At 41.4% G+C, this 19,432-nt stretch overlaps 6 protein-coding genes across 8 annotated transcripts; 3 read left to right on the forward strand and 3 right to left on the reverse strand.

Moving 5' to 3' along the window:
- Positions 1 to 612: 612 nt before the first annotated feature.
- Positions 613 to 3,794, forward strand: nkap (NFKB activating protein). Of its 2 annotated transcripts, none has more exons than XM_068715103.1 (8): positions 613 to 1,228; positions 1,904 to 1,984; positions 2,088 to 2,152; positions 2,238 to 2,330; positions 2,450 to 2,492; positions 2,582 to 2,794; positions 3,161 to 3,310; positions 3,397 to 3,794. In XM_068715103.1, exons 1-8 carry the CDS (start codon positions 801 to 803, stop codon positions 3,569 to 3,571), a joined length of 1,248 nt encoding a protein of 415 aa, XP_068571204.1. In that variant the 5' UTR covers positions 613 to 800; the 3' UTR covers positions 3,572 to 3,794. The 2 variants fall into 2 exon arrangements, with proteins under 2 accessions (XP_068571204.1, XP_068571205.1); XM_068715104.1 differs by having other exon boundaries at positions 2,241 to 2,330.
- A 1,076-nt stretch (positions 3,795 to 4,870) lies between these two features.
- ndufa1 (NADH:ubiquinone oxidoreductase subunit A1) lies at positions 4,871 to 6,163 on the reverse strand. The gene is made up of 3 exons (XM_068715105.1): positions 5,920 to 6,163; positions 5,743 to 5,832; positions 4,871 to 5,028 (listed from the first exon to the last, which is right to left on the reverse strand). The coding sequence occupies exons 1-3, from the start codon at positions 6,019 to 6,021 to the stop codon at positions 5,008 to 5,010; spliced, it is 213 nt and encodes a 70-aa protein (XP_068571206.1). The 5' UTR covers positions 6,022 to 6,163; the 3' UTR covers positions 4,871 to 5,007.
- A 586-nt stretch (positions 6,164 to 6,749) lies between these two features.
- upf3b (UPF3B regulator of nonsense mediated mRNA decay) lies at positions 6,750 to 10,309 on the forward strand. The gene is made up of 10 exons (XM_068715106.1): positions 6,750 to 6,983; positions 7,249 to 7,355; positions 7,432 to 7,538; positions 7,634 to 7,732; positions 7,977 to 8,087; positions 8,199 to 8,242; positions 8,344 to 8,532; positions 8,623 to 8,780; positions 8,865 to 9,192; positions 9,273 to 10,309. The coding sequence occupies exons 1-10, from the start codon at positions 6,873 to 6,875 to the stop codon at positions 9,432 to 9,434; spliced, it is 1,416 nt and encodes a 471-aa protein (XP_068571207.1). The 5' UTR covers positions 6,750 to 6,872; the 3' UTR covers positions 9,435 to 10,309.
- An 848-nt stretch (positions 10,310 to 11,157) lies between these two features.
- On the forward strand, positions 11,158 to 13,446 carry rpl39 (ribosomal protein L39). The gene is made up of 3 exons (XM_068715112.1): positions 11,158 to 11,235; positions 11,559 to 11,662; positions 13,227 to 13,446. Exons 1-3 carry the CDS (start codon positions 11,233 to 11,235, stop codon positions 13,273 to 13,275), a joined length of 156 nt encoding a protein of 51 aa, XP_068571213.1. The 5' UTR covers positions 11,158 to 11,232; the 3' UTR covers positions 13,276 to 13,446.
- Positions 13,447 to 13,813: 367 nt separating this feature from the next.
- On the reverse strand, positions 13,814 to 15,790 carry sowahd (sosondowah ankyrin repeat domain family d). Of its 2 annotated transcripts, none has more exons than XM_068715110.1 (2): positions 15,500 to 15,790; positions 13,814 to 15,271 (listed from the first exon to the last, which is right to left on the reverse strand). In XM_068715110.1, the coding sequence occupies exon 2, from the start codon at positions 15,151 to 15,153 to the stop codon at positions 14,164 to 14,166; it is 990 nt and encodes a 329-aa protein (XP_068571211.1). In that variant the 5' UTR covers positions 15,154 to 15,271; positions 15,500 to 15,790; the 3' UTR covers positions 13,814 to 14,163. The 2 variants fall into 2 exon arrangements, with proteins under 2 accessions (XP_068571211.1, XP_068571208.1); XM_068715107.1 differs by having other exon boundaries at positions 13,814 to 15,276.
- A 110-nt stretch (positions 15,791 to 15,900) lies between these two features.
- On the reverse strand, positions 15,901 to 18,487 carry pttg1 (PTTG1 regulator of sister chromatid separation, securin). The gene is made up of 6 exons (XM_068715111.1): positions 18,401 to 18,487; positions 17,625 to 17,717; positions 17,411 to 17,541; positions 17,238 to 17,319; positions 16,705 to 16,866; positions 15,901 to 16,031 (listed from the first exon to the last, which is right to left on the reverse strand). The coding sequence occupies exons 2-6, from the start codon at positions 17,710 to 17,712 to the stop codon at positions 15,949 to 15,951; spliced, it is 546 nt and encodes a 181-aa protein (XP_068571212.1). The 5' UTR covers positions 17,713 to 17,717; positions 18,401 to 18,487; the 3' UTR covers positions 15,901 to 15,948.
- Between the last annotated feature and the right edge of the window lie 945 nt (positions 18,488 to 19,432).

Raw genomic sequence — 19,432 nt, forward strand, 5'->3', positions numbered from 1 at the left:
ACGCGCCGCCCCAAACGCGCCGCCCCAAACGCGCCGCCCCAAACGCGCCGCGCCAAACGCGTCGCCCCAAACGCGTCACCCCAAACGCGCCGCGCCAAGTTCGCGTCACTGCAGTCTCATCGTGTCTGTGCATAGACTTTGTATGTAATCTCGTCGCGTGAATAATTCACGTGGCGTTTGGTGTGAAAACAGCTGGCAGCCTCGTGGGGAGGGGAGGGGGAGCTGCGCTCATGTGATTGGCTCATGTGAATGCTCCATTTAGTTACAATTCGCCATTAACACCGAAGATGAAAGAGGGCAGCTGATTGGAGACCTCGGCAAGAAGGAGGTATGGTTTAAAGTAGTGGATATTCTGTCAAAAGTAGTATTTCAATATCTTAGACAAACTAATATTATTAAGAAAATAAGAGCCGGTTGTTTTTTTTAAATTTAATTTAATTTAATTTAATTTAATTTAATTTAATTTAATTTAATTTAATTTAATTTTATTTTATTTTACAGCTTGATCCGCACTCCATACCAGTTGGTGGCGATAATGCGCCAATTCATTGTTTGCCAACCGCCAATAAACCTCAAAAAAGAAAAAGAAGAAGAAGAAGAAGAAGAAGAAGAAGAAGAAGAAGAAGAAGAAGAGGAAGAAGAGGAAAACGAAGAAGACGACTTCCTGTTGTTGGACGCTTTTCTTGCGTATCACAGAAAACATGGACGCGTGTTAATTTTTCTTTTCTCTCTCTAAATACTAACTGTTTTTTATATATATTTTGTATTTCTAGTGTGTGAGAGTAAAGCGGTCAGTAGACATGCCACTGTCGGACGGCTCGAGCTCTGACGGCGGCGCGGAGCCCCGGAGTCCTCGTGCCCGGAGACCTCGGAGTCGCTCCCGCAGCCGACACCGCAGCGGCAGCCGCGAGCGGAGCCTGTCTCCGTACAGCTTCGGGCCCAAACTCCCGAAGCCACGCAACAGGGAGAAGGAGCACGAGGAACGGGACCGCCGGTTCCGCGAGGCGAGGAACATCAGACGGATCCGGATAGGGTCTCGGTCCCGGTCCAGGTCCAGGGAGCGACACAACAGCACCACCAACAACAACAGCAGCAACAGCAACAACTACAACCACTGGTCCGAGCAGCGGGACGCTTCTGGAAAACACGGAAGCTTCAAAGATGAATATTACTACGAGCAGCAAAGAGACGACGCTCAGAGACAGAGACAAGAGGCGTTTATTGCCAGGTAAACAATGAAAACACTAATATTACAGCTAATGGTCATTTAATCGATCCAGTTTCATTGAAGGGTCAACTCAATGTTGCATCTCTGTGACTTTATATAACAGAAGACAGATTAAAACAGACCTTGCCTGATAAATAAATATGTCTTTTAAACATCCAATTTGTGATTCAGGGACTTCAAAATTAATCTTTTAATTAAAATCACAATCTATTTCAAATATTTCCGTAATCTAGTTACGGGTCATGAATTGTTTTCTTTCAGTTGGTTTTCGTTTTTTTTTTGTTAAAACAATCTTAATCAAATTCCTCAACTTGATGATAATCAAAAGATCCTGGGAAAGAGTATTTAAAGAGTCAGAGTCAGCCTATTGGACATTAATTGATCTATTTATATGGCTACATTGCAACTCATTGATACAATAACAACTGCATTTATAAAATAAATAATATACTTTTGGAATATTAATAGATTTTTCAAAAGGTTTCAATTCAGTAAACCAAGATATTTTGCTTGCTAAATTATCCAGAAGCGGTTTAAAAGATACGACTAACTTGTTGAAATCATTTCCCAACATCTCTACAGCGGGTCCTACAAAATAACGTAATACTTTTGACCTACAGTGTGAAACCTAACAAGTTATGTCTTCAGACTTCTGCATCCGTCTTTCTGTTACAGGCGTCTGCAAGAGAGAGAGAGGATCGGTGAGTTGGGTTGTCCTGAAGTTTGGGGATATTCACCGAGAGTTAAAGAGCCAGAGTAAGTCAACAATCGCAACACGTTGTTTTTGAGAAGCACCACACACCCGGCAATGTAGTTACAGAGGATGAAAGCTCACATTTCTGTCTTTGTTCTGCACCAGCTCTGATGAATTCACACCAGTCGAAGAAGACGAGAAAAACAGCAGTTCAGAATCCAGCTCAGAAGGTACAGAACAGTGTTCGAACATGAATCAATATTACGTTGATATTGTTATGCCGTTTGAATTTACGAACACTTCTGTTATTCACAGAAGAAAAGAAAAAGAAGAAGAAGAAGAAGAAATCCAAGAAAAAAAAGAACAAAAAGCACTCTGAGGACAGCGAGCTGGAATCAGATTCTAATGGTAAGATTATCAATATCATAATTATATGAATTCAAGTCTTTTTAGTGAGTTATATCGGCTGGAATATGTTTTATATTTATTATCTTTAACTGATTTTTATCCCTTTTTTTGTCTTTCAGAAGAAGAAATAAAGAAGAAGAAGAAGAAAAAGAAGAGCAAGAAGTATGTGCTCATATGCAGCTTTACACCAGCTTCATTCACACAGAAAAGGGACATTTTGATTAACCAAACATCGTTTGTTTCCTTTTTAGGTCAAAGAAGTCCAAGAAGAAGAAGGTGAAGAAGAGTCGGAAGGAGTCCAGCAACTCCAGCAGTGAAGAGTCAGGGGAGGAAGGGGAGGAAGAGGAAGAGGAGGGGGATCCCAACGGAGTGATGTGGGTGGAGAAGACCTGCATGGACGAACACGTGGTCGGCCCCGAAGCGCCGCTCACACACGACATGTCGCAGGACGACAGACCTCTGGAGTAAGTCGGTCTGACATCATGTAACTAAAGCACTTAACATCTTTATGATTTAGTATTTCCAAAATAAAAGCACCGCAACAGGTTGTGAGACGATTCATAACGCTGACCGGTTATCATTACTACCAATGCCAGGAGGACAACTTCCTGTTGTCTGAATAAAAGGGACGTGATCAAGCGTTCATCATTTAGCTCAAAGCAACACAAACAGCCAAACAGTTGCTCAAGAAAATAATCCGCAATAAGATAAATAAAATAATAAATCATTGGTTACTTGCAGCCCAAGACGTTGGCTTTGTAATATTACTAGCAAGGGTATTTATACTTTTTTTCCAAATTCATGACTCGTCTCGTTTTCTGTTCTTCCAGTTTTGGTCACGCACTGTTGCCGGGTGAGGGTGCTGCGATGGCGGAGTACGTGAAAGCGGGCAAACGTATCCCGAGGAGAGGTGAGATTGGTCTCACCAGCGACGAGATCGCGAACTTCGAGAAGTCCGGCTACGTGATGAGCGGCAGCAGGTTTGTGATATTTCTGAGTAGGACAACTGACTCCGTGATGAGATCGTTACTGTGATGCTGACGAGCTCCCGATGTAAACCCTGCAGACATCGTCGTATGGAGGCTGTGCGTCTGAGAAAGGAGAACCAGATCTACAGCGCAGACGAGAAGAGAGCTCTGGCTTCCTTCAACCAGGAGGAGAGGAGGAAGAGAGAGAGCAAGATCCTGTCCAGCTTCAGGGAGATGGTGTACAGGAAGACCAAGGGCAAGGAGGAGAAGTGAACATCTCATTTGTATAGACAGGAGGGCTGTTAATGTGTTACTCTAACCACATTCAGTTTTAGCTGAATGTACAGTGTGGTGGGAGGATTTTACTTTTAAAGAAATGTGTGTCAGACTCTGTTGTATTATAATTACTCACCAGAGAGTCTTCCCTTTCAATTGTTCAACCTTAACTTGTAAATGTTTCTCCTGATCAGAACGGTAAATACATTTTCATTATCAAGTTGTGGCTTTCAAATTTTTTTATTTGATTTAATTTATTTAAAAATGTATTTAACTAGTAAAGGCCTCATTGAGATTAAAAATCTCCTTTTCAAGAGGGTCCTGCCAAGACAGCAGCAGCACATTATATATTTCAGACAAAAAGTACAAAAGAAAGTTATTTCACAGGAGTGTATATAAAAAAAAAAAAGAATTTTAAAGAGCAAATAGCTCAAAGTATCTACAGCCTGATTCTTTAAGATAGACTGAAGGAGTTGAAGGAAGTTATATCAGCAAAGATTAAAAGAAATGTATTTTTGTAAAGCAGAAAGATTTTTTTCTACTTTCCTATTTGTTTATTTCGTGACTTCTCTGATTTTTCTTTCAACTCCTTAAACCCGGTTTCAGCACCAATGAATTAGAGCAATCTTAACTTATACAAAGTCGTGTGATTGTTCGTGTTCAGCAGAGCTGCTACTGTAAATATTTCAGCTGGTTAAAGGTCAGTAAAGTACACAAATAATTAACACGTTCTCTATTCTGTTCCAACCAGTTCACTGGAGCTAATAGATGCTGTTAAATCAATCGTTTCTTGTTCAAACACCTGATATTTTGGATATTACCATATTTCAAAAGGATTCCTTTAATGTGGATTTGATGGCCAACAGGACTGCAATGATTTTTTTTTCATTAGTCGATTAATAATTGTATATTTAATGTCAGAAAAAATAAATAAAAATGCACATCACACCTTTTCAAAACTCAAGGTGACGTCTTTAAATGTCTTGTCTGAACAGTAGGCCAAAACCCAAAGACAATCAACTATGATTTAAAATATAGAAAAGTAGCAGTTTGTTACTCACTGATTATGGGATTATCAGAATTGTAATGACAGACGGGGGGGGTCCTGCTGTTAATTCACTCTGATCCACTCAGATTGGAGAGTCTCTTTCAGCTACAGTACAGGATAGACTCACTACCAATAGATATATCCTCTGAGAACACAGGAGTATCACCTGTACAGGTGACATAACATCTACAGTATGAACTGCACAACATATGAACAGGTGTATTAACGAGCCAAGAAGCCTCAGAAGATTTCCAGTTGGGAATAGTTTAATAGATAACCGGGACGACTGCCTTAAAAGACTGAAAAAAATACAAACAGCTGAATGTTAAATATAATCCTTTAATGTCCAACGTTCTTCTTGTCAGGTTCTCCATAGTTCTGTTCATCAGTGGATGTTCTCCAGTCCCTGTTGAGGAAGAAACATATTATACCTCCAGTCTTTTTAAATTACATATTCATACATGAACTGACCATTTGTCAGGCAATAGTTTAAAAAATAAAATTGTATTGCCCTCCAGACAGCTTCCGGTTTTATTTCAGCTGGTTATTGAGCTCTAACTAGAAACTTCACTGAGATAAGCGACGCATCACAGGGTTTACAGACTGCACTCTCTTTAAGTAAATGGATTTTGGTGATATTGAGTGAGAGTGTTAATCTATTAGAAATAATTATAATTTTGATTTCATAATTGCATTGTTTGCTTAAACAACAACAGTACATCATCCTACAAGCAGTAGTTGTTTACAAGCATTTCATAGCATATAAATATATTACTTTATCTTAGTTGTATAGCAGGTATGTCTACGTCAGTCTACGTATATTCAGAATGTAAAAAGTAATTTTCAGATCAAATACCAGCCTATAGTTTTTTTATTACTATGTTCATATCTCATGAATGCAATAATGCATCTTACCCTCAAATTATGTATATAGCTGGAGGTTAACTCTCCACTTTCTTTTTAACTATGTTGTAACTTCTGCTCCAAGCTGACACAAACTACATATAGATATATATCTACACATATCGCTCTATAGAGAGAGAGAGAGAGAGAGAGAGAGAGAGAGAGAGAGAGAGAGAGAGAGAGAGAGAGAGAGAGAGACACACACATTGCCGCTCACCTTGGATTCAAAATACTGCCCTGATCCCGACACTCGCTTGTCTCTCTCCATCAGATACCACTGCCAAGGAAACCGAGCGATCCTCTTCTCCTACAAGGAAGAACACAGTGTTTAACCGAGCGCTTTAGTTTAGAGGACAACAACACTAACATGCAGCACGGTCTGCCAACTCCTCACCTTTCCTCCGTTGGTGAACTTGTGGATCTGTGCGGTGGCGACGCCGGGAATGATCAGACACACGGTCATGACGGCTAAGCCCGGCAGGATCTCATACCACATGATGACACCCGGGAACGGTCAGGCAGACAGAGAGCAACGGTGATTACAACCAAGTCGCCCTAAGACAACCTTCGACCGCTTATTTTGCTAAGGAGCTAACAAAATGTCGACTTTCTTGATGACCCGTGTTCCGCTAGCGGAAGAAGAATAGTACTTCCTGTTTTATTTTTTTCAAAAGAAAAGCATCTGCACTACGAAGATTATACAAATCGTCATTGTTGTAATAACTATTATGCCGTCAAACGTTAGTATACATTATTGGGAAACAAATCTGTTTATATATGTAATTATTTTTTCCTCCATGGTTAATAACAGGAATTCTATTTTAGATTACACACCGAATGTTAAGAAATACGTTCATTCAGCAGCGAATATAACTTTTAATCACTATTTAAGGTTGCATTATTATCATTATGACATCAGCTGCCAACTGAACACTCACTTGGTTTGTGTGATAATAGTGTCAGAAACAAAATAAACTCATCAAATGTGAATTTAACTTGCCAGCTTTTAGTTTGAAAGGAATCCGGGAAAAGGGAAGCGTTTTTTAGACTGAAAAGTCATTCTTTTTTAAATAGAATAAAACGACTAAAACATAAAATTTCAGTCAAATTGACAGAACGCAGACAAAAACAAATGGACAAAGCTAAATACATTTAATTATAATTTCAAATTCACAGTTCACGCTTGTTTTTACTCACAACGCCCCCATCTGGTTGTAACACCGACCTGCAGGCCCACCGCCAGAGAGGAAGTTACGGTTGCTACTAGCAGGCTAACTTGCTAAAAAAAGTAAACAAGTCTGTGGAATGAGATGAAATACAACCGCGGATTGAAGTAGCCGTTCAACTATGAAGGAAGACAAGGAAAACGCCCGGCCGAAGGAGCGAAGATTTGAAATAAAGTGTGAAGATGGAGAAAAGACGGAGAGATTGAAGGAAAAGAAAGAGGCCATGACAAAGGTAAAACGAGCTAGCTAGGTTAGCGACAGCTGCTACTCGTCAGTTGTGGATACTTATAGTTTAATTTAATAACAGCATGATTTTAACTAGCTTTGTTTGGTCGGATATAACATGCATTGTCTGCTATTACTTTATATAACGAGTTAGACAAATTGTCATTTGACTAAACTTCAAGTTAATATTAGTTAATGTTCTCTTTTCCTCAGTCTGATTGTTATCCATTATGTAATACTATCTTTAACTGGCAATATTATTTTATTTAAAGATTGTGATCAGACGATTACCACCAAGTCTGACCAAGGAAGAGCTGGAGGAGCAGTTACAGCCTCTCCCAGAGGTGGACTACTTCGAGTTTTTCTCCAATGACGCCAGGTGAGTTGACGTTCCATCATTTAAATAATTCTATCAGTGGCTCTAAAAGTCTAACATGAGTGTTCTGTCCTTTCAGCCTCTACCCTCACCTCTTTGCAAGGGCCTACATCAATTTTAAGAACCAAGAGGATATAGTTCTCTTCAGAGATCGATTTGATGGATACGTGTTCATTGACAGCAGAGGTATGGAGAGCATACATTTACAGCTAGATACACTAACTGGAGGATTTTCTCAGACGACGCTTCACGCTGGTCCACATTTTGTTTGTTTTTAACAGGGCAGGAGTATCCTGCAGTCGTGGAGTTCGCACCTTTTCAAAAGACTGCCAAGAAAAGAAGTAAGAAAAAGGATGCAAAATGTGGAACAATTGATGAAGGTAAAGGCATTTACTGCTTTAGGTTATGTTATAATAAAAAAAGAGAGATTTTGTGATGTTTGTATGTGGTTTTTTTTTTAATATATTAGTGTTTTGTTTCTCAAAAGAATCACCTTAAATAGCTAGTAGTTGTCTCGGTTAATATTGTGTTAAAAGACCGTATGCACCATATGAACCTACAGAGAAGCAATCTTACCAGAAGCAGCAACATATTATCATTTGTATGTTCTATATTTTCTTTCAGATCCTGATTACAAGAAGTTTCTTGAATTTTACAACGGTGATGACGACAAGTTGGCATCAACACCAGAGACACTGTTGGAAGAGATTGAGTTAAAATCAAAGGAGCTTGTAGGTAAGTGAACAGTCTCCAAAAAGTGCACCTGAGACATCATTGTATATGTTTTATAAGAGACACACTGCTGGATGGATGAATTCAAACATACTTTTGTTTTCTCCCTTCAAGCTAAAAAAACAACTCCTCTGCTTGACTTCTTGAAGAATAAACAGGTAAATAAAGTACTGTGGCACAACAGTTTTTGTACTAGTTCCAGTTGTTAAGTTGCATGGTTAATGCTGGCCTCATGCCTTGTTGTTTTAATGCTGATCAGAGAATCAGGGAGGAAAAGAAAGAAGAGAGGAGAAGGAGGGAGCTTGATCGCAAGCGCATGCGTGACGAGGAGCGTCGCAAGTGGAGGGAGGAGGAGAGAAGGAAGCGCAAAGACACGGACAAGATGAAGAGACATGAGAAACCCCTGGAGAAAGACAAGGACCAAGTGAAAGAAGAACCAAAGATCAAGGTGTGTGCTGCATTGGAATGAAGCAGTTTAATACGGTGTGAAATCTCCCAATACCTCATTATGATTTTCTCTTTAATTTCAAATGTGTAGCTCCTGAAGAAGCCAGACAGAGGGGAGGATGCTGATTCTGAGAAGCCCAAGGAAAAGGCCAAGAAACCAGACAGGCCAAATAAAGAGGACAGATCCATGGGGGGTGCCGATCATAAGAGGCGTCAACACATTGAAAACAAGGAGGATCGAGGAAGGAAGTTAGTTGCTTCAGTCATTTTTTTTGAAAATACACTTTTCACTTTGAACAGATTACTTAAACCTAATGTGTGCTTCACTCACAGAGCGGACGAAGAGGGCAGGAAGGAGTTCAGGGAGCGTGACCCGGAGCGCGACAGAGAGCGCGACCGAGAGCGGGAGAGGGAGCGGCTGCAGAGAGAGAAGGAGCGCATCAGGCGACAGGACGAGAATCGGCGGAGGAGGAGAGAGCGTCAGGACGGAGAGAACTCGTGCAGGAAGAGGGAGGACGAGGTTAAAAAAGACAAAGAGCGTGCCAAGGAGAAGAAAAAGGGTGAACACGTTGGAGACTCTACTCACTCCGAGAGGCCAGAGAGGCCTACCAAAGACTACAAGAAGGACGAGAGTAGTAAAAGGGAGCGTCTACGGAATAAGGTAATGACTTAAGCCTCTCAAATCAAATCATTTTTGCAAAAATCTTTAGTATTTCTAAGAGCATCGTTTCTTTACGTCAGGACCGGCCTGCAATTCAGCTGTACCAGCCAGGGACCAGGAGCCGCAATCGAGGTGGAGGTGGAGGTGGAGGTGGAGGTGGAGGAGGTGGAGCGGAATCCAACTCTGCCGACAGAAAGCCAGATACCGAAGCCGAGAAAGTGGCCGACAAAGGAGAGGATTGAGCAGATCTCTACTTTATGGCATTTTAAGTGCGGTGAGGAGAGGGGAGACAGGCCTGTGAGGCTCAGAGCAGCAACGTGGCGCCTCAGGGCGACACGCACTGCAGTTCAAGCAGGGCTGCATCCGGCTCTCCCAGTCTCGGAGGCAGGGATGTGATGGTGGAGCCTCTTAGGGTCCGAATGTGACCCTCCTTTAGTTTTATTTGTTAGGAAAGGTAACCGGGACCTTCGGCTTACAGTTTGGCTGTCGGGCACATTAGTCGAAGCCAAAGCTTTCTTGGACCACGTAAACTCGAAGTGACCTTGCTTCAGTGTTGTGCACACTGCCAACATTGGCTTTTACCATGTTAATCCATATCACAACTTACCAATTACTCAATATGTCAACATTGCCCAGCTCATCAATATTGTTTCTTCACTGTCATGAATGAGATTTCTGTCGCCGCATTGACGTGTTCAGTTTGAAGTGTAAACATGGAAATCTTACTCCTGCCCGGGAAGCGAGACAATCTAAATTTCTGTGCAGAACTTTTAATTTACTCTTTTCGTGGTCAGTAGCTGTACAATTGTCTTGTAGACTGAAGCATACAGTCTGTGCGTAACCTGGTTTGGGATCATGTGTTTTGTTCCTACATTCATACAGTGACAGAGAGGAAACAGCCATTTCAGACTAGACTGCCATGTGACAGCCATGCCTGCATGCACGCTTCAATCAGAGGGATCAACCAGTGGCCTTCCTTCCTTTTCTAAACTGAATCTCCTCTTAAACATGAATGTGTGTCGCACTAAACTGAATACAGCATGAGAACACATCACTGCTGCTGATGCTTATATACAGTAGCCACTTTTGACTGGAAATAAAAGAGGTCTTTGCTTAAGTGTACATGTCCTTTTTTTGTTCAGTATTAAAATACCCAATTGATGAGATTTGATTGATTTATTCATAACACTGCAGTAGTTCAGTTATGTCCACCTCTTCCTCCACTAAACTAGACTGGGTAGAGCTGCTGAGACTAGACCTGAATCTTTGTCCAAGAATGTCCGAGACTGGGACCGAAATTTTCTGTTTGTGTTGCTATTGACCTCCCCAAATACTCCTTTGGTGGAATAAGATCTAACACAGGGTCCCTCTCTCATACCTACAAATTGACCTTACAATGCAGACCCCAAACTACCAAACCATAACTGACATGTAGTAAACTGAGCTATTGGGGTCTGTGGCTTTACCCAGCTGATAATCTACTTTTAGTCCAAAACGTTTGAACTTTTTCAGATAAACATACGTACTGTTTACATTTCAGCTTTTTAGTTTCCAGTATTAGTAGGGATTCATCTTGGTGGAAGCAGTAGTCAGATCCTTTAGTAGAAGTAGCAATAATCAGATGTAAAAAGAAAAAAGTACTGAAGTATCCCGTCCTTAAAGCATCAAAATTAGAAGTACTTTACAACATGGCTCTTTTCAAAGTTATATTATTGTATGCTTAACAACTACGCATATTTTTTATGAGCTTTTTATTTGTTTTGTATGTACAAATCTCGCAATATATCCATCAGTAGTATAAGTATAAAGTAGCAGCAAAAATAGAAATACCCAATAATGGTACACATGGTTCAGAATTGTATATAAGTACACACATCGTACCTCAAAGTACCAAGATGCATTTAAACACACCCTCCACTAGGTGTCGCTGTGTGTATGACGTGGGGCCTGTTCGGTGGACGCTTATTGGATAAAAGCGCCGACGTCACGTCCTTCTCTCTCTTCGGCCGACGCCATAGTCGGGAAAGGACTGTGGACAAAATGGTAAATACAAAATCTTTAAACATCCGCGTCTGCAGCCCTTTTAAACCTGCTACGATGTATTGTGTGATTGATAAACATCCTAATGGTACCTCACAAATCCGTATGTTGTATAAAAATATGGAAGATGAGCATATTAAAGATGCTAGCCGGTACCCACTCTGCGCATGTAACTTCCTTCATAGACGTTAGCTGCTAGCTTGTTCACGAACACGTTAACGTGCTCTACATATATTCGTTTTGGGGTCGCAGATGTTCAACATGTGATTAGAAATATTGTGGGTCGACGTGGTGTTGATGGCGCTCTTTGTTGTTCTTTTTCCTAGTCGTCCCACAAGACTTTCAGGATCAAGCGCTTCCTCGCTAAGAAGCAGAAACAGAACAGGCCCATTCCTCAGTGGATCAGAATGAAGACTGGAAACAAGATCAGGTGAGTTTATTGTGTCTCGTGTTGTGTAACATGAACACTGTGAAGCTGCCGCGTCGTGGAAAGCATGCAGTCTGTGCATGTGGGTCCACTTAACTCCTACCAATGCACTTTACTAGAGCTAACTTGGCTAACTAACTAGCCTACCATGTCATTTGTAACACTAATTTTGATATTCAGTCATAATGAGTAACACAGTCAATGAGAGGCTGAAACGGTCATCTCTGCAGACTTTAAGTGTTTTGAAAGAATTGTCAGACACGCATGCTTTTTTCCAAGTTAAGTCAATGCAGTGCTAGAGATGAATCAACTTTTTCTACAATGCATTAGACTGAGATGTGTTGTCTCTAAGAGTAGATTAGATGTTAGAAATACCAAAGTATAATTCAATAGCACCACCAATTACATCCTCTATTATAAACATTAAATACTAAATATGGGCTGTGGTATTAGATTTGATGGCCTGCTGTAAGTTGCAGAGTTGTTTATAAACTATTCCAACAGTAAAGTTTCTTGAGTATTTAAAAGAGGAGATATCCTTCAACGGTGTAGAACATGTTTACTCTTCTACAAGAGGTTAATGCAGGTTTTAATGGTCCTAAATTTGCACTCGAGCTTTCCCTCTCAGCTCTCTACGTTATCAGTAAGTGCAGAGATGTGAGACTCGCTAATGCAGAGATGAAACGGGAGCTTCATTTTGTGTAAAGCAGGTCTGCAATTGCAGCACTTCATCTCCGTAGAGTGCTGTCATTAATCCTGCTGAGAGCATCTTTCTGCTACGCAGATGCTATTCCTGCTCACCGTGGTGGTGATGAGGAAGCTCTGTTAGCTGAACATTTCACTGTTTCTCCTGAAAGTTACTGATCTGTCCACTAAATGGCTCTGCTGGAGGACTTCCATGGTGTTGGTGGTTTCTAAAACGACTGTGGTCTGGAAGGATTCCCATGATGGATTTAGTTCCAGTGAAAAGAGATCATGCGTGCAACTCTTTTTTTCATAGTGGCTTAGGGGTTACAAAAAAGAGAATCTCAAGTGAATGACTGTATATCACTCAGGATGTTTATGATCTCTGAAATGAGCACAGCTTCAACAGAATTTGCATAGTTTCAATTGAGCCCTTGAACCTGCCCTTAATTTTACTGTTATTTGAATAGGAATACTGGTTCATCTGTTTAGTAGTTTTGGGCTACCCAGGTAGTCTTTATAAGTCCCAAGGAAATGAGTAAGAACACCATTAATACAGGACTCAGAAAATACCCACAACAACCTAAAGCTTGGGCTTGAAAAGGCAGCCTAAGAGCTGAGCATTAGGAGGCTGCAGAGTACTTGAGTGTTTTCTGGAAGCAGCATATTCTGCTTCAGGGTCTAATCATGAACATGGAAACCACAGCTTGAAACAATGACGCAGATCAGTTTTAATCACTTATATCCACAGCTTAGATCTCAGTTCAACAGCCATATTTCAGAATATATTGAAAATTTAAATTGAAGCCCTCAGTCACTTTCTAAATGTTCTCTCCTGATTTTTTTTTTTTTTTTTTTTGCTTAAATGCTGTTTTGATTTCAGGTACAACTCCAAGAGGAGACACTGGAGGAGGACCAAGCTCGGCCTGTAAGCGTGAGGGTCCCTGGATCCCCACGTCCCTCCATCCCAACATCTGCCAGGACCTCCAGCTGCTGGGCCTGACCCCGAGGAGGGAGCCGTGTTATCTGGAGCAGCATTTGTTTTGTACAAACACTCTGGTTATGGTCATGTTTGACAATAAAAGATCTGTGATCAAACTTGATATGAGATGTTCCTTTTTATTTTATTGTCCATTTACAGGGAATGTTTCTGAGGTAAAGTAAACATCACAAGGGTAATGCTGACACAGCGCAGCAGAAGCCAGCACTCTGAAGGAGTTTCACTCTCTTGAACACACAGCAAATACTTCTGAATCGCTGTTTCATGCAAGATTGTGGTTATTTCTAGTTTGGCCAGAATCTGAGCTCTGGGTTTGTTGCTCCTGCCAAAGACAGTACTGCTATTCATCATGAAATGTTTACCTTGGGTGCTAAAACCGAGCAGAACATTTGCCCCGTTGGCAATATCCACCATTTGTATTGTTTACATAAGTAGAACTGAGAGAAGAAAAATGTTTAGAAAAAGCTCAGTATATGTAATGCGTTTTAAGTTTGCTTCAGTGAAAGTGCAAAATATGTACTTTGACAGCTCTTAAACCAGATTTCTTTCCGGGAGTCTGAAAAACATCCGAATTGAATGGATTATTTGTGAAATGGGGCAGTGGCTCCCAGGCTTAGAAAATTCTGCAAGTACAGCTGGAATTAGTTTTGGAGCATTTTGCAGGAAAAAAAAAAAAGCTTCTGGGCTGCTTTCACTGCCTTTTAAGAAATATTAGGACTCGAGCAGAAATAAGATTTTCTCCTCTCAGAAGGTTGGGCACCACTGAAACAGTGAACTGTATGAGATAATGCACATGTTTGAAGTCTTGTGTCTCAACCATTCAGCGTTTGTTTCCAAAAAATGAAAACGAGGGTAGCAGCTTACTTATAAACCCAAACCTCGAGCTGCCACCTCTCCGACTCCGGTTAAAGGAGTTCACCGCCTCAGTCGCTCCGTGATCGACCTCATCATATGCGGTCAAGTTCGTTGCACCGGCGCAGTTGTTGTTGGCGTTTTGTTTGCAGTTTTGCGCACACCCGCAGCTGTGCTCGTCATCCCAGGTCCCCAGCAGCTCCCTCATCTCCAGCGGGGCGTCTCCCTTCAGATACTGCCAGGCTCTCCTCCCATTGTAGTCCATGGCGTCGACGTCGGCGCTGAAAGCCCCGACCAGCAGCTTGATGACCATGTAGTGCCCGTGCATGCTGGCGACGTGCAGCGGGGTGAGCCCCCCGCTGCCCCGCGCGTTCACATTCACGGAGATCCCCGCACTTTCTGCGTACCGCAAAAGTTTGAGCAGAGTCTCGTCCTGTCCTCTCTTGGACAGCCAGTGCAGCACCGAGTACCCGCTGACGAAATCCTTCCTGGTCAACAGATAGGGGTCCTCGGAGATGAACTCCAGGATGGTGTCGTAGTTTCCCTCCACGGAGGACAGCATCCACGCGTGCTCCATCGGATACAGAGCCCAGCCCGCGTCCTGCTCGGAGGACACGCTGCGAGTCTGTGACAGCACGCTGCTAAACCCGCTGTGTGACGGATTGCTCAGGAGCAGCTCTTTCAGGTGATTTTTACGCATAGCGGGTGTGAGCGACTCTCGCTCCGGAGCCTCCCTCTGAAGACCCCCCGGAGCGGAGCTGTCAGTGACCTCCAGCTGCCTCTGCAGCCTCGACCTACGCTGGAAAGCACTGGGCATGACCGGCATGCCATACCTCGAGAGTCGCTCCACAACGGCGCCCTGTCCGCTCGTCCTGCCGCCGTGGGCGTCGGTGTCACCGACCGCTGGTTCGGATCCAGTTGGGTCACGTCCAGCATCATCCGATCTGCTCTCATACATGCTGCTCGGCTCCCTGTGCGATGAGTTCGAGGCTACTTCCTTTATTTAGACAACACCCCCGAAGACATCAGTGTCAAATTATAAACTGGAAACTGTGTCCCGTCACTCCGCTGGACTCCTTCCCTGCGTCATGGGAGGACAGTCTATTTTAATATATACACATACAGACGTTTTAATGTGGGAAATGCACACGTATGCAACTTTAAATGTCGTTACTGCAAACATACCAAGTTCCTCATTTTGCAAAGCGACGTTTGAAATTGAATAAGTCATCCCAAAACCCCCCCAAATACTATTAATTATACTCGAGTCTGTACTCCGTTTCTGCCACACCGATGTCACTCACCTGCTCTGTATCCAAAGCGCATACGGACTTGTATTCAGCGCACACCTGACTCCAACTGTTTCGATCATTAATTATTAAGCACATCAAACCCTTTTAACATTAGGAGAACATTGATAGGATATGAATCATTATTTAAGGTTTTCTCCCAAACAACCGAGCTATAGATTAAAGCCAATATCCTGGTTTCCTTTACAAGAGGAACTGAGACAAAGTTCATTCTAATCTCAGGCAAAACCAACAGCGGGAATCCGTCACATGTGACCACTGATGGACTTCAAAGCAGGAAGTAAGTGCAGTGTATACTCCCTTGAGACTGCCACAGCCCGTCACCCATTATAAAACCACAACTGCAAAGCAAATTAAATAGATAACAGGGTCAGATTAAACAAACTTTATTTCAGTAAAAAAAAAAAAAAAAAAAAAGTCATAATAAAAACATGCGTCAACGTTCAGTCGGTAAAAGGTTCTGGAGGAAGTTCAACAGTCAGCTCATCGAGTGTTTGCAGGAAGGCGTCCAGCTCTGAGCAATGATCTGTAGAGATACAGTGAAGTTAATGATACAGCAGGTTAATGATACTCGTCACCTGGAGCATGAGCCCCATACTTATGGCTACGGCTGCCGGACAATTGTCACTTCTTATTTAGTGATAGATGTTTGTTTATCCTTTTTTATCATTATCTATATCAAAAATTCGATGTGATTAAAACCCCTTAAACTCAGCATGGTTTTGTTTATACTAGTTAATTGAGCAAATTATTGTAATGTAGGTGAACTAAACCTCTCAATACTTCATTAATGTTGGGCAATGATGTACACAAAACAATAAAATGAATTTAATGAAGTGGTCATATTTAACCATCACTTTAAACTAAGTTGTTTGATCATTGTGGACAAATGTTGGAAATCAATTTGTTTTATGGCAATACTGGATTTCTTTTATTATTTATTTAATGCAAATTTGATGAATAAGCCAAAACAGAAATCTCATCTGGTTATTTCCTCCATAAACTTTTAATCACAATAAAAGATGAGATATGAAATTACATATACTGCAATAGGACTTTAACTACCCTTTGCTGCGCTTCATTAAATTATTATTAATAATGTTCTTATTCAATGAACATAGACTGATACTTTATTAAGCTATGTTTTCAATCCCAAACAATAAGTGTGACTGCAGCCCTAATTGAACTGAAGTTGATACCTGAACGTTTTGGCATCTTTACAGGAGACTGGTTTGGGAGTGGAGCAAACATTGCCAGGTCGTCCTCACACAGACGAGGAGCTGGTGGGAAACAGGCCAGTCCAGGCAGAGCAAAGCCACCGAGAGGAATCAAATCCTCAGGTACGCTGTACTTCTCAAACTCTGGGAAATTAGACATCAAAAGTCACGTTTTAAATAAGTTTCAAAAGTAAAATCACTTTGGCTTTTTGTCATAGAACCAGTGTGATGCTAACTTCAGCGGTTGGCCTACAAAAATAAATCCCTGCAGCTCTCTATGGGTTGAATCCTGAGGGAATAAACCATTAATGGACTCATGGACTTTATGATTTTGCAGCATTTTACATCTAATGCCCATAAATGTGATCTTATAGCTGATACTGTCATGTTACAAATATGGTTTATTCTATAAAGTCTACCTTAAATTGCGGTTCACTTTCTTAACATGATCTTTGGTTGCACCAGAAGGAAAAGGCTTAACTGAGAGCTGTCACTACTGAATGCATCAGTGTTACCTAGAGGGTCATAAGGGATGAACTTCTCTATTTCTGGGTATTCTTCCACTTTGAGCAGAGAAGCGCGTTTGACTTTCGTTTCCTGTGGGAAACAACGTAACATATTAGTACATGAATAGTTTGAGGTACAGACAAAATAGGTCACATTATGCCCCGACATGATTCATTCCAACCTGTGGCTTTAACTTCTCTTGTGTGTTGACGACAGGGGTTGAGATTTTTTTGTTGACAGCACCAAAAGCCTTACGACCAAACGGCAGAGGAGTGTGGAAGGTTTTGCCAGTCATGGGAGATGAGAGCTTCTCTGGTGGGGGGGAAAGCAAAAAGGTTAACTGACCAATAGTACTGCGAGAAGAAAAACAGAAAATGCACAAGGTTGTCATTTACCTGGAGCAGACTGGAGGCGTTGACGCATCTTCAGATTAGGTGGATGAAGACCTGCGTTTTCTCGCTCTGCGAAGTTTATGTTGGCCATTGTATCTGAAAACACAATGTGATATTAGCTACTGGAACACATTAGAATTCATCACTATGGAAGAGACCTTTCCGTGGCAGGAATTTTGACTTTCTACATTTTTAAAGCTATACATTTGTCAGGAAGATCAATTAATGAAACCAATTCTCGGTTTAATCTCAAACTCTTCCAAAGTCATCAAAACAACCACATATTACTATGAGTTCTCGCATTTTGTCTTCTGGAAAACCATCTTTGCAGTGGATCAGGTCAAGTTTGGACAGCCACTATGGCTGTTAGCCAGCCAGCCTTTACTTAGCACCTGACACTAAACATTCCAGAGGAAGAGTAATGTGCACTGCTACTAATAGCCAATCTGGCAGAGTTACAGCACATAGTAGCTGCAGCTAACATGAATGAATGACACTGATCCTCTTCTAGCTCAAGCTGAAACACTGGCTCTTCTTCCTCCGTTTTTAGTTTACGTTAAACACTTCCACGTCACTCTGCTGTATTGTTGCACGTTCCCTCTTATGTGTAACTGAATTAACGTTAGCTTGACAAACGTTTCACAAAACGTTAGCTAAAATTAGCTCCCCTACGTTAGCTACGTCTTAGTTAATACAACGTACATGTAACGTGACGTTATTAGCTCAGAGTGCCAAATGCAACAGCAATTTTGACACACCGGTGTTAACCTTAACGTTACCTCGGTCAGGTTACGCTAAACGCCGTTGGTTGCTCCTTCACTCTCGTACCACACGGTTGTTATGATCTAATATTACGTTAGCAGAGGCCCGCGTCTCCTTTTTAAATCCACTGCTTTCGTCCTATTGGTCGCTGAAGCAAAGAGGACTAGAATGGGCGTTTCCGACAAATATTTTACACCAGAGCCATATAGTGAAAGTCACGTCATCTCCGTTCACTCCAATGGACCATTTTTTACAGCAATGGCGGATCATAGGTCAATTGACTGTAAAACATAAAAAAATAGTGAATCTCAATTCATTTGCAGATCCATACCTGTATATATATATATATACTAATCCTCAAATATTAGTACATTTTATAAAAACATTTTATCAAAAAACAAATACATATGTTGTTCCTCTATATTAATATTGTAAAAATTAATCATCAAAAATCGCAGTTCTCTCTCTCTCTCTCTCTCTCTCTCTCTCTCTCTCTCTCTCTCTCTCTCTCTCTCTCTCTCTCTCTCTCGTACTTCATGGAACCATCTGAAGTCTAAGTGAATCACGTGACAATCAAGAGGTTTTGAACCGTTAACGCGACTCTCCCTTATTACGGCTCTATTTAACGTCCCATGACTAAAATATAGTATACAGTATTTAGGAATTTAGGAATTTAGTCCGTGTAGTTTATCTAACGTTATGATGAAAGACCTTTCTATTCAGAGATGCAAAAAAAAAAAAGTAGGACAAATCAGTCCTACTTCTGCAGCGGCTCAAACATATCGCATTTGTGTTTAGGATTGCACTTACAATTATGAAGTTATATCAAGACGTAATGTTACTTCTGAATTTAGTAATTTTCCTTTGTAATTTTCATTTACTGGTCTCCCAAGTTCGCACTGGGCGACACCATAAATACATCATGTGGGGGAGCTCAGTGAACAGCGCTCATTTTTAATCCTAATTTTTTGGAAGACATTTTTCAAAACACGAGCCGAGTTGTATCTGGCGTTTCTCAACGCCCAGTGTGAGCACAGTTGTTACAGTGT

The sequence above is a fragment of the Cebidichthys violaceus genome, unplaced genomic scaffold (genome assembly GCF_023349555.1).
Source record: "Cebidichthys violaceus isolate CVI_PGR_0920_01 unplaced genomic scaffold, fCebVio1.0.p SCAF_2, whole genome shotgun sequence".
Lineage (NCBI taxonomy): Eukaryota > Metazoa > Chordata > Actinopteri > Perciformes > Stichaeidae > Cebidichthys > Cebidichthys violaceus.

Coding starts and splice junctions, on each gene's coding strand:
- nkap (XM_068715103.1), top strand. CDS start 801: ATGCCACTGTCGGACGGCTCGAGCTCTGACGGCGGCGCGGAGCCCCGG. Junction 2,153..2,237: donor TTCAGAATCCAGCTCAGAAG/GTACAGAACAGT, acceptor TGTTATTCACAG/AAGAAAAGAAAAAGAAGAAG. Junction 3,311..3,396: donor TACGTGATGAGCGGCAGCAG/GTTTGTGATATT, acceptor TAAACCCTGCAG/ACATCGTCGTATGGAGGCTG.
- ndufa1 (XM_068715105.1), bottom strand. CDS start 6,021: ATGTGGTATGAGATCCTGCCGGGCTTAGCCGTCATGACCGTGTGTCTG. Junction 5,833..5,919: donor AGTTCACCAACGGAGGAAAG/GTGAGGAGTTGG, acceptor TCTTCCTTGTAG/GAGAAGAGGATCGCTCGGTT. Junction 5,029..5,742: donor GGCAGTATTTTGAATCCAAG/GTGAGCGGCAAT, acceptor CTTCCTCAACAG/GGACTGGAGAACATCCACTG.
- upf3b (XM_068715106.1), top strand. CDS start 6,873: ATGAAGGAAGACAAGGAAAACGCCCGGCCGAAGGAGCGAAGATTTGAA. Junction 7,733..7,976: donor ATGTGGAACAATTGATGAAG/GTAAAGGCATTT, acceptor ATTTTCTTTCAG/ATCCTGATTACAAGAAGTTT. Junction 8,533..8,622: donor AAGAAGAACCAAAGATCAAG/GTGTGTGCTGCA, acceptor TCAAATGTGTAG/CTCCTGAAGAAGCCAGACAG.
- rpl39 (XM_068715112.1), top strand. Junction 11,663..13,226: donor AAGACTGGAAACAAGATCAG/GTGAGTTTATTG, acceptor TTTTGATTTCAG/GTACAACTCCAAGAGGAGAC.
- sowahd (XM_068715110.1), bottom strand. CDS start 15,153: ATGTATGAGAGCAGATCGGATGATGCTGGACGTGACCCAACTGGATCC.
- pttg1 (XM_068715111.1), bottom strand. CDS start 17,712: ATGGCCAACATAAACTTCGCAGAGCGAGAAAACGCAGGTCTTCATCCA. Junction 17,542..17,624: donor ACGCCTCCAGTCTGCTCCAG/GTAAATGACAAC, acceptor CCCCCCCACCAG/AGAAGCTCTCATCTCCCATG. Junction 16,867..17,237: donor CATCCCTTATGACCCTCTAG/GTAACACTGATG, acceptor CTAATTTCCCAG/AGTTTGAGAAGTACAGCGTA.